Raw genomic sequence first — 21735 nt, forward strand, 5'->3', positions numbered from 1 at the left:
GGCGCATCTCTGATAGTTAAATTTGTTGGTGATGACAAATGTCCCTTATAATCACAATGGACCTTTTCTGTATATTCACAACCGTTTAAATAATTAAGTTTTCCTTTGTGCCTTTTTCCTGCTGTGTTCTTATCTCACTCTACACTTAGCCGTTCTCTCAATTGTACGAGCTCTGTGGTGCACAAGTTCCTGTGGGCTACACCCTCATTCAATGTATATAGTGCTGATATTGTTTCCTGCCCCCTTTTGTCTTTCTCCCGAAATACATATTTTGCTTTTTTATTAAATTAAAGAATCAGTGACATCTCTCTGCTTCCCTCCAATTTAATTCATATGCTTAAAAAATTGTCCTTAATTATTACATGTTGAGACATTGTTGTATGTTACATACTAGGCACCCAGGTCTCAACTGGGTCTATAGGTATTCTCCTGGTATAGTTTATTGCTATGGATCCCCTTAGCGGATGTTACGGGAGTGGGCACGGTGCTGTTAGGTTAAGATGAGAGGGTGGTTCACGGCTATGTTTTGGGAGTTGTCTGAGATCTGATTTTTGCCCCCATTCGGGGATTCAGAAGGCACCGGGAGAAAGCACGCCAGCAACAACCAGTTCTATATTTTCTGCCCCTTTTCCTGTATCGCATTAACATAGGATTTCATCTTTGTTTAATTTATTAATTTTTTTGCCTTTTTAACAGGCTCGTAGCGGTCGTGTTTCTGGCTCCCCAGCTGCTGGCTGTTCCTGTGGGTTTGTTCACAAAAGCTATTTCAAACTCTCCCTCTATCCTTTGCTCCCTGGATGTGATTGCTGACTGCCACTTCCTGCCCCTCCCCACCCTCACATCTTTGTATCCAGCCTGGCCGTTTTTCTCTCTCCTGCTGGTCCTAAACGTGCCTCTAGCTCCCTGCATCTGTTAGCGGAGGTGGCTCAGTCTCCACTGGCACATCACCTGTAGTCTCTCAGACTGCTTTATTACCCACGCCACATGGGGAAAGTCTGCTGTATATGTATGTTTCTGTGGTCAGTTGGAGATAGCTGTTTTAGTGTCAGGGAGGCATCTATGGTATGGGAGAAGAAACTGTATTTCTCTGGTCTGAGGGAGGAACGTCTGTTGTCACAGCTGTTAGGTATAAATTTGCCTCCGCTTAAAATTGGCCACTTTCAGCGGGAAACTGTTAAACTTATTAATCTCATGTCATTCTGCATTAGAGATGGACCACCCTTCTTGATTTTCCCACTTTCTCTGCGCCTTCATGAATGAGTTTATCTGCTTCGTGAATCTGTAATAATAATGAGACCCAACCACTTATTGAAATGTGATGTATATGAATTACCAAACGCCCTATGACATTACAAACATCGCTGATCTTTGTAGGGTCAAGATCTGACAAAGTCTTTGATCCTAACATAAGACCATTGAATAATAATTTTACTATACATAAGCAGTAGTTCAATTTCAGCCCAGGTTTTCCACTCTCCCTGCAGAAAGTCTCCTATCTTTCTAAATCCCTCGCTTTTCCAGTTCGCCAGAATTACTGGATCTAGTAGTAAATCTTTACCTACATAGATGTCAGAAAGATAGGTTTCTGCATTCAATGTGGAAATCGAGAAATGCCTGAATAGCTGTTTTTTCCGAGCAATGCTCCATTGGAGAGTTTTATATCTTACTTTTTTGGTGTTTTTATTAAGCGCATAACATTTTGAATTAAATATTTCTTATAGAGCAGATCTAAAAAAATAAATTGTCATACCTATTGATATTTAAACCCTTTGTGGATCTATATAAAGTGTGTGCAACATTGGCATAGAGTTACTCTTTCAAATCAGGCAGAGCTTGTGAGAAGTTGGCCTGGTATATGCTGTCCACTAATTAAAGTGGGCACCTTGCACCAGTCCAAATGACCCTAATGATGTATGAGGTCAAAGATAACCTTTAGAAAGCTATCCAAGTGGTAGCTGTGGAGAGCAGCCTTCAGGCTTAATCTTGAAGGAATGTAAAGCTGCTTGTTTTACCAGAATATCACTTCCTGAATGACTAAAAGAAGGGGAACCACACAGTTGTTATATAAAAATATGTATTTAATAATACAACACTCTCTACTATCCTCTACACGAGGATAGGACACAAAGCACACAATACGAGATCAATAGAACAGTTGTAAATAGCACAATACACAGTGGGCTCCAGGGGGAGACCAAACCACATTCTAAAATAGTGGTATAACAATCACGACTTGAGTCAAGACACGGTCTAGAACACGTAGAATCATTGGGACCCCAAGGAACCACACAAGGTGAGTAGATAGGGACTCCACGGAGGACGGGTCCCCTTCTTAGGTCATGAAATCAGGAGAATAACCTTTTTGGTAGGGTGCATTTGTTTAACTTTGCCTCTCCTCCACCTGATGATGTAAAATGGCGCAAGAATTTCTCCATATAACACTTAGTAAATCCTCCCAGCTTTGTGTAATGGTTTAGTCACTTGATTTGGGATTATGAACCCAGTCTTTGAATCTTGGTGTCATCACTTGCATTTTGTACGTCTTTACGTATAAATGCTGCAAATTCACTTCAAATAAAAATTAAGTAATGTTCAGATTGAGTTTACTTCTGGCAGTATGTGCCTTGTCGCACAGTGAAAGAGTCACACTGTTGCAATATCTTATTTATCATTGAAGGTCACGCTGTTGAAAAGTTGGTGTAATTTATTAATAATGTTGTAATGCAGAATTAGGTTAGAAGAAAAAAATAACCCCGACTCCAAGGTGCAATGCATATTTACCTGCATGCTGTTTTTTCTGATGGCATTAGGATGTTCAAAGTGCGTACCATGCTTTCAATATTTTTTGGTGGCGCAGTGTGGTGATTTTAATGTTCAATCTTCTTTTGTGCGATCTTCATTCAGACTTCATTCATTTGAGTCTCTCACAAATGGTCCAGTTTTTGACAGTACACCATAAGCTTCATGTGTGATGTCATGGCTATAGTTGAGGACACTGATTTTTGTCTTAACTATTTTTCCCTTGAAACGGCTTTTCCTCTGATCACTTTCTAAACCAAACCATGTGCTCCTACTTTACATGTTGGACACAGCCTTGCTAAACTTTTCTTCAATTTCCTTTGTCTGCAGGTTCACAGGAATGCTTCATAGAGCCTTCGCTTACTGTAACTGACCAATCAATCAATGAAACCGATATTGTACTGTGCAACACCGCGCTGTACGCACAACCTTTGCGTAAGGAGCAGAATTTGCAAGACAGCTCTCCTGCTACATCGGAACTCCGTCCTAGCTCTTTGTCTAAAGAAGAGGTGATAGATGCCTGTGCCATAAACAAAGTTGATGCGCAGTCTAGACTATCTTCAGTCCTCAATATTTCAAAACAAGTGTCAAAGGCAGAGAATGAGGAGCAGCTGCTTCATGAAGATGGCAAACACAGTGATGTGACAATGGAAGATGAGGTGGAAGAGCGCGTCATTGGCAGTAAAAATCACACATTTGAGGTTTTGATGGAAAAGGAGGCACAGGTGGATTTAAACATGGATGATATGTGCAGAGTGAGTGTGGAGGTTATGGATGTTGAAACCATGAAAACAATCGCCACCACACTAAACTTTAGCTCAACTGAACTTGATGATGCTTCACACGCTAACACGTATGGGTCGAACCTGCTAGCAGTTGAAGAATTAGACGACAGTGGTAAGTACATCTTTGAACCCTTGGGCTCCTTTTGCTATTTGAGGACTCCTACAGTTCAGTAGTCTGCAACTCAGTGTAACGTGCTACCTTTAAGGTTTCTGTATTCATATTGACAATTACTAAGCTCAGCAGGCACTCTGCTCTGAGCTCAGTTTGTTGGAAAGGTATTAACGTGTAGTAGGGCTATAAATTGCACCTTAGCAGGTTAAAGATTTGCAAAGCTTTCTTGGCAGTCTGCATCTCTGGTCCTCGTTCATGGTTAATATTTTCTGGAGAACATTTGGTTGTCCATGCTGGAATGTAGCTTAAATCACAAGATAATTATGAAGGCCCCAGAAACAAGCCTCCCTCTTAGGTTTAAAAGTGGGTTGGCAGAGAAGGAATGCCAAATGAAGAGTGCTTAAGCTCTTTAGCTTACGGGGATGATGTCTGATAGGAAAATCACATGCCTTACTCAAAAAATCCATTCAAGGATTGGTTCTTTTTTATTAATTTACAAGGTATGTCATATGGTGAGAGTGGAGAATCTTCCTTACCTGTGTGCATTGCTCTGATTCTCTTAGCAACATTTGGAACAGTACTATAAATTGTATAAAAATGTAGGGAGCCTTAAAACATCACAAAACAATATCTATTTTGGGTCCTTGTGCAAGACGTGTTGCTCATGTACTAAGAAGTATAAGTAACCAGGTGTTCTGTTAGTGCTCTGTCCTAAGGCTTTCTCTAAATGAGCATCTTGTCTAATTTTTCTATTTTTAGCTATATCCATGTGTGTGTGTGTGCATGCGTGTGTATATATATATATATATATATATATATATATATTCACTGGAAAAAACATAGGTTTCACACACGTTATATTTAGGAAATAGCATTTAAAAGACCTTGCAAATTCACTGAAAAAACCATAGGTTTCACACATGCTATAGTTAGCTGGACATTTCACTCATACAAAACCTTTGAAATTCCCCCGTTATAGTTAGTTCAGCTAACTATAACTCGCGTGCCCGCAATGCACTGCTGATGACGTCACATATTACATCACTCATGACATGGTCAGTGACATCACTCATGACATCAGTGATGACATCTCAAATGACATCACTGATGACATCATCCAGTGAATGTGTGTCTTTCTGAAAAATAAATATTTTTTATATATGTATATCTAAAGGTCAACAGAAGAATAAACGGTTAAATAAGTGTCTAAATGGATTTTTTTGTAAAATTGATTGTATAACTGACTTATTAATTGTATCTTAGTGAATACATCTACTAACAAGTAATGTTTAAATATTTAAATATCTGTATCAGTGTCTCACTTTGTGTATAAGTGGCTGCATGGGTTGGTGAGTAGCTACATGAGTGTGTATATGGGTTATTAGTTTGTTTTTTGAGTATCAGTATGAGTGTCCATATGGTTCGGTGGGGGATATTACTTAGCGTATAGATGCATGAATAAGTGACTCACTGTTTGTACGTTTTTTTAAGACCGCATGTGTGCAGGACTGTATGGGTGGATGAGTGTGTGTATGTGTATGTTAATGAGTGAATGACTGTCTCAATAGTGTCTTTATGAGTAAGTACATATGTTTTAAACTAGAATATGTGAGTATTGATGTATATAAGTGGGTATATGTGAGAGTGAGAGATTGGAAGAGTTCCTGCATAAATAATTATGTGTTTCTATAAGTGATTGTTTAAGAGAGTACCTATGTGTACGTATCTGTAGAAGTAAGTGTAGTGGTGTGTGTATAGCTGTATATGCAAGTAAATGGATGTTTGATAGTTTATTTGCATATGTGAGTAACTCTATGGATGAGTATCAGTGTGTAACAGGATGTATAGGTGTATGAGTACATAAGATGAGTCAGTATATGTATGAGTGACTATATAGAACTGTTGGTGAATGAGTGTATGTGTATGTAGATTTTATAATTACTGAATAGTTTGTTGTAACTGGTATTGGTATCTCCATTATTTTGAAATTTTTAGTTTCTATTTTTGAATAGATGTATCAAAGGTTATATTAGGCTGAGAGGAGGTCTGCCACTCTTTCACAAGGATGATGTCATCAGTGATGTCAGTGATGTTATTTGAGAGGTCATCAGTGATGTCATGAGTGATGTCACTGACCATGTCATGAGTGATGTTATATGTGACGTCATCAGCAGTGCATTGCGGGCACGCAAGTTATAGTTAGCTGAACTAACTATAACGGGGAAATTTCAAAGGTTTTGTATGAGTGAAATGTCCAGCTAACTATAACGTGTGAAACCTATGGTTTTTTCAGTGAATTTGCAAGGTTTTTTAAATGCTAATTCCTAACTATAACGTGTGTGAAACCTATGTTTTTTTCAGTGAATTTGCAAGGTTTTTTAAATGCTAATTCCTAACTATAACGTGACTGAAACCTATGTTTTTTTCAGTGAATATATATATATATATTCAACAAACCAGGTGTGCCCCTGTAAGGATGTCCACACAGAAACATCGCCTCCCTGAATGAGGGCCCAGCAAACAGAAAGCCTTCTCTTTCAATCGTTCATCGCTGGCTTAACGCGTTTCAAACTCTTCAGTTCTTGATCACAAGCCAAATGACAGGAAAAACAGCAAACATTGTGAAACACCTGCCTTTTATTATTCAAACAGCCCGCCCATTTTGTAGGCGTGCGCTTCGCCCCAGTGGGCTTATGCCTCATAGCATCATGGTCTTAGCAGTTCTTTATATATTTGCCGTTTACCTCATTAATGTCAGTAAAATCCCCAGTGGGTTGATTCAAATTGAAGCGCTGACGGATGCTCAATAACCACAGTCCTCAAGCTGGAGTATTTTCTGTCCATTGCAGTGCTTCATTTTGAAAAGCGCTGCGGTCCGCACACAAGCGGCAGTGCATCCTTGCGACTGGGCCAGCCGCTAAACATTCAACAAACCAGGTGTGCCCCTGTAAGGATGTCCACACAGAAACATCGCCTCCCTGAATGAGGTCCCAGCAAACAGAAATCCTTCTCTTTCAATCGTTCATCGCTGGCTTAACGCGTTTCAAACTCTTCAGTTCTTGATCACAAGCCAAATGACAGGAAAAACGGCAAACATTGTGAAACACCTGCCTTTTATTATTCAAACAGCCCGCCCATTTTGTAGGCGTGCGCTTCGCCCCAGTGGGCTTATGCCTCATAGCATCATGGTCTTAGCAGTTCTTTATATATTTGCCGTTTACCTCATTAATGTCAGTAAAATCCCCAGTGGGTTGATTCAAATTGAAGCGCTGACGGATGCTCAATAACCACAGTCCTCAAGCTGGAGTATTTTCTGTCCATTGCAGTGCTTCGTTTTGAAAAGCGCTGCGGTCCGCACACAAGCGGCAGTGCATCCTTGCGACTGGGCCAGCCGCTAAACATTCAACAAACCAGGTGTGCCCCTGTAAGGATGTCCACACAGAAACATCGCCTCCCTGAATGAGGGCCCACTGGGGTAACAATTGGTGAGAATGTGCAGGACCACAAGTAACAGAATTCCCGGAAGCCTGAAGGGGCGGGGCTAATTTGAAAATAAAATCATGTGACTGCATCTCTGCATTTTTTCGTGTTTAATCTCTTGCTGCCAGTGAACAAGGGCGCAAGCCTGAAACGCGTATGGCTGAAGGTTGTGGTGTTTCTACAGCTGCCTTTCCTGTGTGCACCTTCATGAGAGGAGTGAAATACTTACAAGTGAGGCTTTTTCCAAAAGGAGCAATTCTTTGTGTTGGATTTTGAGACGGCTGGCCCAGTCGTAGAAATTGCCCACTGCAGAACGGCAGGTCAAAGCCCATGATGACGTGGTGCCTGTGACTTGTAAGATTCCCCCTGGAGGCATCGAAATTGGCACAGGTTGTGTGCGGACTGTGAACGCCAACCCACTGGGGTTTTTTAATTGTGCTTGAACTGGGGACTAACGCGAAGCCCACTGGGGTAACAATTGGTGAGAATGTGCAGGACCACAAGTAACAGAATTCCCGGAAGCCTGAAGGGGCGGGGCTAATTTGAAAATAAAATCATGTGACTGCATCTCTGCATTTTTTCGTGTTTAATCTCTTGCTGCCAGTGAACAAGGGCGCAAGCCTGAAACGCGTATGGCTGAAGGTTGTGGTGTTTCTACAGCTGCCTTTCCTGTGTGCACCTTCATGAGAGGAGTGAAATACTTACAAGTGAGGCTTTTTCCAAAAGGAGCAATTCTTTGTGTTGGATTTTGAGACGGCTGGCCCAGTCGTGGAAATTGCCCACTGCAGAACGGCAGGTCAAAGCCCATGATGACGTGGTGCCTGTGACTTGTAAGATTCCCCCTGGAGGCATCGAAATTGGCACAGGTTGTGTGCGGACTGTGAACGCCAACCCACTGGGGTTTTTTAATTGTGCTTGAACTGGGGACTAACACGAAGCCCACTGGGGTAACAATTGGTGAGAATGTGCAGGACCACAAGTAACAGAATTCCCGGAAGCCTGAAGGGGCGGGGCTAATTTGAAAATAAAATCATGTGACTGCATCTCTGCATTTTTTCGTGTTTAATCTCTTGCTGCCAGTGAACATGGGCGCAAGCCTGAAACGCGTATGGCTGAAGGTTGTGGTGTTTCTACAGCCGCCTTTCCTGTGTGCACCTTCATGAGAGGAGCGAAATACTTACAAGTGAGGCTTTTTCCAAAAGGAGCAATTCTTTGTGTTAGATATATATATATATATATATATATATATACAAAAAACAGTTTTTTACTACTACCTTCACTGGTCAAACAAAGAATTGTATTTCTAGGTTAGTGTGTAAAAGTTTGTCATAATGAATATGTAGTTCTTAAATGAATGAATGAATACATTACTGCTGTATGGGGAATGTGAAACTGCAGAACTATAAGGAAGTGCTACAGCATAAATCTATAAGGTATTTATAGTATAGTGTAGTACTTTCGAAGCACTTGAATGTAACATATCCATATAAATATCTTACAAATCTATGCTTCAATTTGCATGGCTGGTAAAACTGCCTGGGTGAATTTGTACGTGTTAGGGAAGGATTTACAATGCCCTTTTGCCTCTTTTATACATCTGTTGCGTCACTTTCGTGATGCACCGGTATTGCAAAAGATGTGCAATAGTGTTTGGTATTCACAATGACATGCATATGGAAGGTGCATCACATTGTGAAGCCCTGCGCCAGAAGGAGGCTTTCCTGCGCAGGGTGGGGGTGTTCTAGTGCAGGAACGCCTCCTAAAAGTGACCAAGTGAACTCTATAAGATTTCATTCAGCCACTTTTACGCTTATGCTGCATCAAAACCCTGCATCTGCTTGAAACTGGTGTAGTGATTGACACAGCATTGTAAGCATAGGGCCCTAGGAGCATTGCTGGAGCTGCTTTGCGCTTGCAACGCTAGTCAAGCAATACGCCACCTTCAGAACACAAATACATCACATATATGTGCCGTTTTTGCCCCATAATACACCACATTGTAAATACAGTGCATCCATGGTGGTGATGTCGCAGTGCACAATAACTGGCATATCTCTGGGAATGTACCACTTATTCTACATCTGCTAATTACTGTTTGAATGTAGTGAATGGATTACTACACACTGATTAATGAGTCTCTACAAAACTATAACAGGATTGACAGAGTGTTTCGTGCAAGTGTAAGGATAAAGACTGGGGAATTGAACATGTAAACGGTAAATTTGCAGGTGCATAGAACAGTGCATTCATAGTCTATAGTAGATTCAAGCAGTCCATGCCCTAAAGCCCATTTTGCACCAAGAGTACTTAGGTACTGACTGAATGATTACAATTCCGCAAGCAGAGAGTATGGCTGAATGCATAGCAGCTTTACTTTTACAACAGTGTATAGATAAACACATACTGCTATATAGTTCACTCTAATACTGAAACAGTAGTATGATAGTGTTTGCTGGAAGTGTAAGGATACACACTGGGGAATTGAAGGTATAAAAGATAAGTTTGCTGGTGCATAGAACACTGCATTCACAGTCTATAGAAGTTTCAAGCAGTCTATGGCCTAAGGCCTGTTTTAATCCATGAGTATCTAGATAGTGAGTGGATGATTACAGTTCTGCAAAGAAAGTTCTTCACTAAATGTATTACAGCTTCAGTTTTACCACGGTACAATGGAAAAGAACATACTGCTGACTGGCTCACTACAATACTGAAACAGCAGTGTCAGAGTGTTTGGTGGAAGTCTAAGTATACAGATTGGGGAATTGAAGATATAAAACACAAGGTTACAGGTGCATAGAAGACTGCATGTATAGTCCATAGGGATTTTATCAATCCATGCCCTCAGACCCACTTTGCATATTTTAAATCAATACAAAAATGTAAAGAATGTATAACTAACTCTATAAATCCTTCACTTTTAGAACAATGAATACATTAGTAAATAGTGCTCAAACCTTTATTATTTTTAAACAATAAATGTATTCTTCTGACATCTCATAATTTAACAGAGCTTCTAAAACAAGTTAATCAGCTATTTCATACACATCAATTCCCTCATTAGCAGTTTCGGAATTCATTTGCTCTAAAAATTTCAACATAATTTAAGACTTCCAGAAAAGCTACATCCAAGCTTTTATCTTCGAAATCATAGTTTCTAAAAAAATTGTATTTTCTTCCTGACCAACAACTACACATCTTGCGACATCATATAACAATTTTTACAAGACAGAGCTGACACGTAAGCATTGCAGTATAGGGTACACAAAGAAAAAACAGTAATCCACCCCACATAATAGGTTGTATAACAACAAATCCAATCCACGTATTCACACCCTTCTGCGTCCCCACAATTTCTCACAGGCCCACCTCTCACCCATTTCTCAGCTTGTATTTTACAGTAAATACCCCACAATCGTGTGCGAAAAGGACGGTAGTCTTACATAGCATTTAGTCTGAAGTCCCCTGCAAATAAAGCAGCAGTGGCTCCCAAAAGTCTCGTGGTCGGGATGCCAGCGGTATCTCTTCAGCATAGGCCTCCAGAGTCGTCTTGCAGTATGTCATGTCTGTGATCCATTCTTTTAGTCTTGGTGGCCTCTTACTACCCCATCTGATCGCTACTCGTCGTTTTGCAAGGAGTAGCGCCACTGCCAGAAACTTCCTTCGTCTAGCGTGTTTAAGTTTTTGAATTCCCAATAGGCATGTCAGGGGCGTGTTTGGAATAGGTTCCGCAAGCATAGTGGTTAACGCCTCAGTGACAGCACGCCAGTAGGCCTGCAAGCCAGGGCAATACCACGCCACATGCAAGAAATCTGCGCCTGCCGCGCAGCACCGGTTGCAGGAGTCTGTGTCTCTGAGTCCCAATTTGTGTAATTTCACAGGCGTGTAATAGACTTGATGTAAGAACTTGAAATGTAGTATGCGTAGGTTACAGTTAGACGTAAGAAGTGTGAGTTGCTTACAGCTATACTGCCAATCCTGCTCATCAATTTGTACACTCAACAACCTCTCAGATCTACCCTTCGCTGCCGTGGTCTCAGTAGCCTGTTCTCTTTGGGCTGTGTTGTATAGACGTGTTACTAAGTTTGCGCGAGTTGGAGCCGTTAACAGCACCTGCAGTGTCGCCAGTTGTTCAGGTTCGGCAGGGAGCGTGTTGTATAGTGCCCTCACAGCTGCATGAAAACGCAGATATGCAACGTTTTTCATCGGGGTCCGATCTGCACATAGGGCGGGATCCGACCACTTGAGGAAAGTGTTATGGGGGAACGCGTGGCCCATAGTCTGGAAACCCATCTCCTCTAGAAGCTTCTGCATATTGGGTTCTCGCGTCACTGTGAGGTTTGGATGTTTGATAGTTGGTAGAGCCCGCGCATATACCGGCAATTTATTTGCTCTGCGTGCTAGTGCATGCCATGCTCTCGATGTGTTCTTAGCTGTGTGTATCGTGTCATTTGGTGTATAGCGTATGGGGTCGGCAAATAACGCTGTCAGCGGCATGGGGGAGACGCTGTCGTGTTCTACCGCCACATGTGGTATGTATGCGTGGGGCCTTGTCCAATAGTGAGCCTGCTGGCCCTGTGCGCAAAGATAATACAGCTGAAGGTCAGGTGCTTCAAAGCCGCCTAGGTCATACGGTTGGGTAAGGACTTTCCAGCTGACCGTGGCTTGTTTTCCAGCCCATGTCAGCTTCTGGAGTACAGAACGTAATTTATCAAAAAAAGCGGTCGTCAACCAAATTGGGACGTTCCAGAACAAATACAGGAACCTAGGTAATACAATAATTTTCTGAAGAACTATTCTGCCCGCCAGTGAGAGGGGCAATTTTATCCATCTGTTCGCCTGCTCTTCTAATCTAGTCATTGCCTTTCCATTGTTTTCCCTGACAACTATCTCTGGGTCTCTGTGGATCCATATCCCCAAATACTTGACCGGGTCAGTGCACCACTTTAAGGGATAATCCAATTCAGGCTCCACCGTAACTGTGGTTAGTGGGATCACCACCGACTTGTCCCAATTGATGCTGAGGCCGGCATATTGTTCATATTGAACATATTCTCTTATGAGCAGTTCAAGTTCTTGTCCGGATGTGTGGTATAGAAGACCATGTCATCTGCGTACAGTGAAATACCAATAGGTCGGATGTTGAATTGTAGGGTCGTAATGGAATGCTTTTGCCGAATTTTACAGGCTAGTTGTTCAAGTATCAGGGCAAAGAGCATGGGTGATAAAGGGCATCCCTGCCTTGTGCCTCTTGAGATTAGTATAGGGTCAGAAGTTAAGCCGTTTATGCGTATTCGAGCCTTGGGTGTCGTGTATAATAGGGAGATCCACTGCAGAAAAGGTTCAGAGAATCCCATTTTGCGTAGGGTCACAAACATGAAGCTCCACTCCACAGAACCAAACGCCTTAGCGGCGTCCAGTAAGGCCGCTGCAGCCGGCACCTCCTGGTCCAATTGATGATAGAGGGAAAAAATCGTATGCAAATTTTGGGCGGTGGATCGCGTTGGTATAAAGCCTGCTTGATCAGGCAGTACTAAATTACAAAGGAGTGGTTGTATCCTATTCGCTATTATTTTTGCCAGAATCTTGGCATCTATATTGATTAGTGATAAGGGCCTATAGGATTCACATCGCTGTGGGTCTTTGCCCGGCTTTGGGAGCGCCACCAGTAATGCTTCTGTGAGAGTGGTCGGTAGTGAACCCTCATCATACGCTTCTTCAAGCATTTCGGCAAAGTGGGGCACCAATATATCCCGATATTCCTTGTAGAACTCGCCCGGGAGTCCATCGAGACCAGGAGCCTTATGATTCGGTAGGGAGATAAAAGCGTTTATTCTTTCGTCCTTGGAGATTGGGAGACAGAAAAAGTGTCTGAGTGTCTAGATATTGCCATATGTCCGGATTGGGGGGGGGGGGGGATTTTCCCGGGCTGTATACAAGTGCGCATAGTATTCAGTAAAGCAAGTTAGTATAGCCGGTGTATCATACACAGGGGCCCTTTGAGTGTTTTTTCAGTTCGGTAATATACGTCGTGGATTGTGCGGGCCTAATTTTGGATGATAGCGCTCTGCCAGGCCTGCCCCCTTCACCATAGTTCCTCGCTACATATCTATGTGAAATATATTTGACTTCATCATCCGCAAATTCGTCATATTTATCAATGTGTTGCCTTATCTCAGCTAGTAAAGACTCAGATGGAGTCTCCTCGTACCTGCGTTCTAACGCCATAATGTCACTCAATTTTCTCCAATTGTCGCTCTATGTCCCGCAGTATACCCGCATGGGTGCCAATGCAGTGTCCGCGTATAGTAAGCTTAAATGCCTCCCAGAGGGTTCTTGTACTCTGAACAGAACCAGTGTTATGTTAAAAAAACTCAATATAGCCTGCCTCAGTCCTTCTTTAAATACCAGGTCTTGTAATGCCGTTTGTCTCAGTCTCCATGTAAATTGCCATGGCGTGTGCGTCGGGATCTATAGTTTGAGTATGACCGGTGCATGGTCAGACAACGTCTTAGGCAAATGTGATACCTCTGTAGTCCAGGTGCTAACATCTTGTGTCACTAACCAGTAGTCAATTCTGGACCATGTGAGGTGCGTGGATGAAAAGCATGTGCCCTCTAATTTGTCTGGGTTCCTCTGTCTCCATATATCCCCCGTACTCCAGTCAGACATCCCTTCTCGCAGGACCATGGCGGAGCGTTTTCCATATCTGTCCAGCCCAGTTGACCTATCTAGCGTGGGATCTAAGCAAGTATTGAAGTCACCTCCCAGATAATGGTGCTTGGTTGCAGGTCCCCTAGCCCCGCCCAGATTTTAGCATAGAAAGAGGGTTCATCCGTGTTTGGACCGTATACATTCACTATAGTTAATACGGAGCCCCCGTAGTTACCTTGTGGTATCACGTAGCGCCCCTGGTCGTCCCTCATCGATTTAAAGTGAGTGAAGGGTACAGTGAGCCTCACCCATATTAGGACACCTCTGGCATACGACGAATAAGAGGATGCTAACCGAAAGGAAGACCACCTGGCCCCTACATGTTTTTCCCTAAGGTCAGTTAGATGTGTCTCCTGAAGGCAAGTCACATCAATTTTGTGCCTGTCTCGATACGCCACCACCTTGCGAATTTTCTGTGGGTTGTGTAAGCCCCGTATGTTCCATGAAAGGAGATCCAGTGGTCTACAATCCTTAAAGGCACCTCCCATCGTGTGCGTCAATGCCAAATATCAGCCCCTTGCATGTGCGCTGTCGAAGTCAGTCTCAAGTGTATCAGCGTGCAATATGCCGGTAAGAATTTTCCATTTACCCCAAATCAACCCCACCCACTCCACCACCCCAAACCTAGTGGAGACACCCCTTACAACAGTAATCTTCTTACCCCACAACCAACTGAATATGAAAGAACAAAGAAAAAACATAGTGCAAGAAACTGTGCGGTTCTCGCGTGGGGGGTCAGAGCCGCCTACCCATTTCCTGTAACCAAGGTTACATGAGTCTGAGCCCACTGCGACATAATATCAACTCACCCACACCCGTCAATATCTGTCCCATATGCAAGGCCGTTTGGGGTTAAACATTTAACATCAGTACATGGCTAATATCGGCCCTATCATATTTACAGGCAACTATCACATCTCATAAGACATTTGGCAACGTCCACTTATCTGGATGCCCCGTCTGTGGTAGTCTTATACGTAACTCACCAGTGTTCGGCTACCATTGATCCTCAGAAGCATGCCCATGGCCCCACCTCATTTCGTAGTTAGTCCGCAGCCTAATTTATTCTACATCAGACATTGCGGGTTGTTCCCCTTGTTCGCTTCGTGGTGATTTCCTTCTCACTCTCAGTTTCTCTTTCTGATTCAGAAATTTCTGCGCCTCCGCTGTGTCATTGAAAATCCGGATTTTCCCGTCAACAGTAATCTTGAGTCTTGCCGGATATAGCATTGCGTAGGGTATGTTGAGCTTCCGCAGTTTATGCTTTGTGTCCATGAACTTTTTATGTGCTTCTTGCACCGCTGAGGTGAAGTCCGGATATAGAGAGATGTTCATCCCTTCGTGGGTTAGCGAGCCCAGTTCTCTTGCCTTTCGTAGCGCCGCATCCCGATCTCTATAATTTAGCAACTTGGCTATGATGGGCTTCGGTCTGGACCCAACAGGTGGTTTCGGAGCCAGTGTCCTGTGTGCTCTTTCGACAATGAACACTTCCGAGAAGGTGTCCCTTCCCAGCATGGAGATTAATAGTTTCTCAACATAATGTTCCATTGGACCCGTGTTTGTGGGTAAAGTAATATCCGCCCATCAGGCGGATATTACTTCGCCTGGATCTGGCTTCCAAATCCTCCGTCTTGGCCGCCACTGCCACCATCATTTTCTCCATCTTCGCGTGTTTCACATCCATTTGCGCCTGGGAGTCTTCAGCCTCCGATATCTGTTGTTCCGCCATGTCCAAACGCTCTGTATGTCTATCCATACGTTCTGACATTTCATCGACCCTGTAGGTTAGGGAGTCAATTTTGCAATGTTCGTGAGTGAGGCTTGTATGGTGTGGAACATGGTTTGTATAGCGTCGTTCATGATCGTCCCAGCCTCTGGTGTCGCGAGCGGGAGGGGGGCCTGCATCTCTGCGCCATTTTCCTGTTGTTTCTTGGCCTGATCGAAGGTGATCTTTGGCTGGTTACGGTCCTGTTTCAAACAGAATCTGCCTGAGAACCCAAGGTGCACTGTTCATCGGCCCCGTAGGGTGCCAACTTCTTTAAATAAAAATTTGAATACTTGTTTTGTCACAATTTCAAAACTGTTAACAAGGTAATCCTTCAATTACATCAAATTCTTACCATCTAACCTGAAACTAAAGGAACCATAAAAGACAATTACATCATATGCAATTTGTCCACATTGGTGTACGAAATTATAACAATAAAGGCATGCTTAATACAGAAAATACCACAAGAGGTTATGAATCTTATTGTATTCTTCTTTGTATTGAAATGGGTTTTTTCTTGGTCTTTGACACTTCAATTCTTCATAATTCAATACTTTGAACAGAATGACAATAGCTCCCAATGCATTTCGGTGGCTTCACCTTCGTCAGGGGAACACTACAAAAATATATATACATAGGCATTGCTATTTTGTATTGTCTATGATCATACATACATACATACATGATTATTTCATCTGTAGGTATATCACATGTGAGAATTGGGGTGAGAATTTTATAAAGACTTTATGGAATATTTTACTCAGCGATTATTGTATGTGCCACCAGCTCAAAAAAGTGCAAACCAGTGTCAGTTACATGTTGTGATCCAACTGAAGTATTTTTATGGTGTAAAATGAATGTTCTGCTGTTTTCAAAGAGACACTAAAGGAAATTTAATAGGTCCATGCCGTTAATCAAATTAAGACAGAAGAAAAAGTGTCTTAAAATATGTGCTGGAAAAGAAAAAGCCTATCAGGCGTAATGGCGTACGAATCCTGTGAGCATGCAAGACATGCAGTGCCTGCATGTTTCGAGCTTACCTTTGCCCGAGTAAAACTTATGTTGTAGCAAGTTTTCATTAGCGCCTAGGTGTAACCAAGGCCTACCAGGGGCTGCAGCATGTATTATGCCACCCCTGGCTGGCCACTCAAACTGACACAACTGGCTGATCACTCAGCTGGGGCAAGGTCGTGTAATCACCCCTTGCTTAGGTATAGTATTCCTATATCTACCCTTAAATATAGACACACAGTAACCTATAAGTCACTCCTATGGCAGGCCTTAACAATCCTGGAGGAAGATACTTGGTTATGTGTGAGATGGTGCTCTAGCATGAGCTGAGCCTGTCTGCAGCTTTCGGAACCATGTCCTTATAGCTGTTCTATGATATTGCCATACCATATACTCTTAAGTGCATTATAATCCTCGCGGTTGAATGCTAACTTTGGTTTGGCTTTATCTAAACATGTCGTGTAAGGTGTCATAAGCTTTGGAATACTACTCCCTCACCAATTCTGGCGACGGGGGTAGCATTCCACCCTTCTAGAGGGAGAAGACATGTAGTTGCTGACTATCCCGGTTAAAGTTAACCAGAGCCCCAGCGTCACAAAATGGATGCTGCTGCCACAGACACAAGTCTGACCTCCTGCTGCTGGGAGTCCTTCCAGCAAGGGCGGCCTGGACAATAGGTTTCCTGCCTGGAGAGGTGCACCCCAGACAGGATTTTGTGTATTGGGACAGGGAGGGCTGAATAGAATGAGACATGCCTGGGGCACTCTAGGTGCTCCATGCATACCCCAGTTCAAACCAGTTGCTGGGGCACTCCAGCCCCAGCTCTGGCGCGAAACTGCACAAAGGAAAGGGGGTGTAACCACCCCCCTTCCTGGTCCCACCCATAGGAGGGACCTAGTGAGTAAACCAGTCCCCTTTAGTTGTCTAAAGGTAGGAGCTGACCCAGGAGATTTTAGATTTTATCCTGATGAAACTTTGAAACCAAACTCTGGACCCTTCGACATTCAACTGACGTGAAGACTGAAGAATCTCCCTTGTGGCCAAGGAGTGACCACCCTGGGCAACCAGGCACCATCCAGCAACTCAACTGCTTGCTTTGTCCCTGTTCCTGCCGGAACTCGAGCTCAGAGCCTGACAAGACCTCGATTCCAGGACTCCTCTGACCCCACTGCACAACTCCAGCACAGCTGAGCCCCGTGAAAGGCATCGGAATCCGTGGAGCCAGACCGCTTGGAAAGTCTTCAACTTGCTAACAGCGCAGCTCCTGAGGCATCCTCGAAGCTGTGCACTGGGGACTGAGACACCCCGACACCGAGCTCCACTTGCACCGAGGATCAGCCCTCCACACTCCACGAGATCTGCGTGGGGCCCTTCTGCTTGTGTTCTGCTCGACGCGTTGTCCGGTTGCTGGCCCGTTGGCTAGTAGCCCTCTGACGACGATCCTTGTGAAAATCCATCGCTGGTCTGGTTGCTCCAGACTGGCCCTTGCTTCCCTGAAAAGGTGAAGTACCTCAGACCCTCCTGGTCTGCACCAGAAGCCTTTTGTGTGTCCTGCGTGGGTTGCCTTTGCTTAGGCTTGTTGGCTCCGATCTTGAAGCCGACCCCTCTATCTGCGAAACCCTTCGTGGGACAGCTCCTCTCCAGCACCTGGTCGTCCTCGACGCCTCCTGGTCCGCGTGGCTGCAACGACAAGCTTCACATCCGCACCTGATTGCTCCTCAACAACGTCTGGTTCCTCCCTGGTTCCACCCGGTCACTGGCTAGTGACCTAGATTCTGTCCCCTCTGCTTTCATGTCTTATTCATCTTCGAACCACCCTTGGATCCACCCGGACATCTTCCTCCTGGTCGCCTGCAGCATCTTTCTTCAAGGGTCCATTGAGATGAACGACGAAACCCGACACACTTTGACACCTATGCACCCGCAGCCCGTGGGTGAGGTAACGCGAGTACTTCGGTGCTCCAGTAGGGATCGACTCTCCTAGTGTCCAGATTTACTAGTAGTGTGCTCCTAGCTAAACCGGAAGTGTCCTAAATCTTCGTTTACTTACCTTCTAAGTTCCCATTGACTCCCGCGTGTGTGTAAAGACACTGCACCGCCGCCTGTGGGCCTTATACTCCTAACCTAAGGGTCAGATAGTGAGGCCCCAGCGATTCTCTAGGCCCTAGGCCTGCTCCTTTCCCAAGTCGTGGTCCTTATACCACTTCCTTAGTATATGGTTTTCCGCGCCCCTAGGGCCTAACTGTATATTGTGCTATTTAAAGTATTTTCTAAGTGTAACTTGTTATGTGCTTTTGCCTCTGTCCTCATAAAGATTTCAGAGGAGTGTGTTAGTGAATAAATACATATATATTTTATATATATCCTGTGTGGTGTCCTTTCATTTGATATTCAAGGGGTTACATATGGTAAAACAGCTGGCTTTACACGCCCTCAAGAGTCTTTTAGCCTAAGACTGTTCTGTCCACGCTACCACTAGGATAGCTGGTCTATAAGGTTGACTTACAACCATCACCATAAGGGTTGTTTGGACTGGTGCAAGGTGCTCATTAGAATAGTAAACATCATATACCAGGCCAATTTCTCACAACCCCACACTAAGGTCCAAGCGTTCACGAGCTACTCTGCGGGGTCAACTCTGGGCGCAAAGGGTCAATAAAGTTGAACGCTCCTTACTCGCTCTCAAACAAAAATACTACAAAGAAGGGGGATATGATAGGCTCTCTTCTCGCGCGTAGGCTGCGACATCAACACACTAGGTCACCAATTGCCAAGATTCAGGTTGGTGACTTAGGCTGGGAGATTAGGCAGGTGGACAAACAGGCGGCCATCTGAGCTTACTATCAGAACCTCTATGCCATGGGGGGCGAGGACCTGGTTGAGATCGCTACGTCCCTCCAATACTGTCCATGACAGGCATTGGACCCCACACTGGCCCATGACCAGGATGAGCCATTCACGATTAATGAGCTCTGCATGGCCCTCCAGGAATTCCCTAAGGGTAAATATCCTGGCCCTGAAGGCCTTATCCCAGCTTTCTATATAGTCTTTCTTCCCCAGCTGCAACTACACTTGCTCACACTCTACAAATTAGTCATACACACCACGAGCCTTACACCAACCACGGCCAATTCGGAATTCGCACTGGTCCCCATATCGGGAGTGGGCCCTACGCTTTGCTAGTCTTATTGCTTTATTGAATACCAATGCGAAGCTCTACACTAAGCTGTTGGCCAACCGTCTACGTTCTTCCTGGCCTAATAGACCCGGATCTGAAAGAGACAAGTTAGTGATAGATTCCTTACCGTAGAATATCCCCAGGCGCCAGACTGGATCAGGAACGTTTTTTGCTAGCAGTACCTCTGCACGTCAGTAGGTGGCATCGTGCAGATCTACGTCCGTCGCTGGCATCATATGCGCCAAGATGACGTCACGGACCCTACTTAGGCGCCACCCATGCGCGCTGACATCAGTTCTTTCTTTTTCCGCGTCAGTAAGCGCAGATCCGGTTAGAGCACAAGACGTACCTTAGTCACTTTTTGCCTATATTTTTGAGACTTTTGTCTACTGTAAGTTTGAATCTACTCTGGTGCACTTATGGATGCCTGGTTTTAAGTCTTGCGGGACCTGCTGTCGCAATATTTCGGTGGCGGACCCCCACAACGTCTGTCTCTACTGCCTGGAGAGCGACCACTACTCCCGGTCCTGTATGGACTGTCGGACCATCGCCCCGAAGGCCTTGAGGGAGCGGCGCCGGAAGCTGATTGAGATCCGGCACTCGTCCTACCGCTCGCGGGGCCACCGTCATCGCTCCTCGAGCTCCAAGTCTTCACCCTCTGATTCGGGTAAGAGACGACACACAAAGAAGTTGAAGAAGCATTGTCGCTCTTTGATGTCTCCCCGTCGGTCCCCGGATGCAGACGAGGGAGACCGGGGTTCTGCCCTTGCGGCTCCTTCGGAGCCTGGGAGTCCTGCGGTCTACCCACCTTATCCAGGTCCGTCGGCGACTCCCGCACAGGTGCAAGAATTTCTTGTTACCATGGACCGCCTGTTTAGGCCTCGGGCTCCCGCTTGCGCACCCTCGGGCCCTGCGGTCCCGTGTCAGGATCCTGTTGGGCCTTTGGCGCCACGGGCGGCTCCGACCCCGACGCCGAAGTATCCTGCGCCTCTATCTCCGGCCACGGCGCCACAAGGTCCCACGCTGTCGTCTCCGGCCCCAGTGCCTCCCTCGGCACCGCAGTGGATGCCATTTGTTCCGCCCCTGCCCAGTTTCCAGGACAATTTTTTCAAATACCTGGGATCCGCATTGGGAAACTGCACCGGTTCGGCACCGTTCGGTGCCGTTCCCAATGCCGTTTGTTCCTTCCCCGGCCCCTGCCCTGCCGCTGCGGTCTGTACCACATACACCAGAGGTGGAGGACGACTCTTGCTCGTCCGTGTGACTGAGCAGGACTGGGCAAACGAGTTAGACAAGGCCGGTGGCCTTGATGTCTCCTCTGACCCAGGATTTGCCTCTTCTCCGCCTACCATGGAGAAGGGCGCTTCTTACATGGGGGTGCTCCGTCGGACAGCTGAGGTCTTCAACCTTGATCTCTCTACGGTGGCCCTAAAAACTAATCTCCTCACTGAGGTGCTCCAGACGGCGTCCACTTCGTTAGAGCCCCTGCTGCAATTTAATGACGCCCTCACTGACGTCTTACTGGGCACTTGGTCGCGGCCAGCCACAGGGACCCCTGTGGATAAGAACGTTGCCAGGCGTCATCGCCCGGCGCCGGGTGACCCTGCCTTTCTGACCACTCATTCTACGCCCGAGAGCCTGGTCATCCAAGCTTCAACGTCCCAGAGTGCCTTTCCCACGGCTCCGCCGGATAAGGACTCTAAGAAGCTGGGGCAGTTCGGCAAGCGGTTGTTCTCTTCAGCCAGCTTAGGGCTGCGGTCGGTGAACACCGCATGCCTATTGGGCCACTATTCCCACGCGGTGTGGGATACAGTTGCACAGGTGTTGCCTCAGTGTCCTGAAGAGACCCAAGTTGTGCTGTCCCAAGCTGTTGCCGAGGATAAAGATGCTG

At 45.1% G+C, this 21735-nt stretch overlaps 1 protein-coding gene across 7 annotated transcripts in view; it reads left to right on the forward strand.

Annotated features, from left to right (window-relative positions):
- The window catches only part of CENPT (centromere protein T), a 1192572-nt gene that overhangs the window by 710603 nt on the left and 460234 nt on the right, over positions 1 to 21735 (forward strand). For all 7 annotated transcript variants that reach the window (XR_013603874.1, XM_078671348.1, XM_078671349.1 and 4 more), the window contains exon 13: positions 3130 to 3696. Coding sequence is in view for 6 of the 7 variants with exons in the window: in XM_078671348.1 (XP_078527474.1) it covers positions 3130 to 3696 (567 nt within the window). In the remaining variant the exon portion in view is untranslated. The remainder of the gene's footprint in view (positions 1 to 3129; positions 3697 to 21735) is intronic.

Source organism: Lissotriton helveticus, chromosome 12, assembly GCF_964261635.1.
Source record: "Lissotriton helveticus chromosome 12, aLisHel1.1, whole genome shotgun sequence".
NCBI lineage: Eukaryota > Metazoa > Chordata > Amphibia > Caudata > Salamandridae > Lissotriton > Lissotriton helveticus.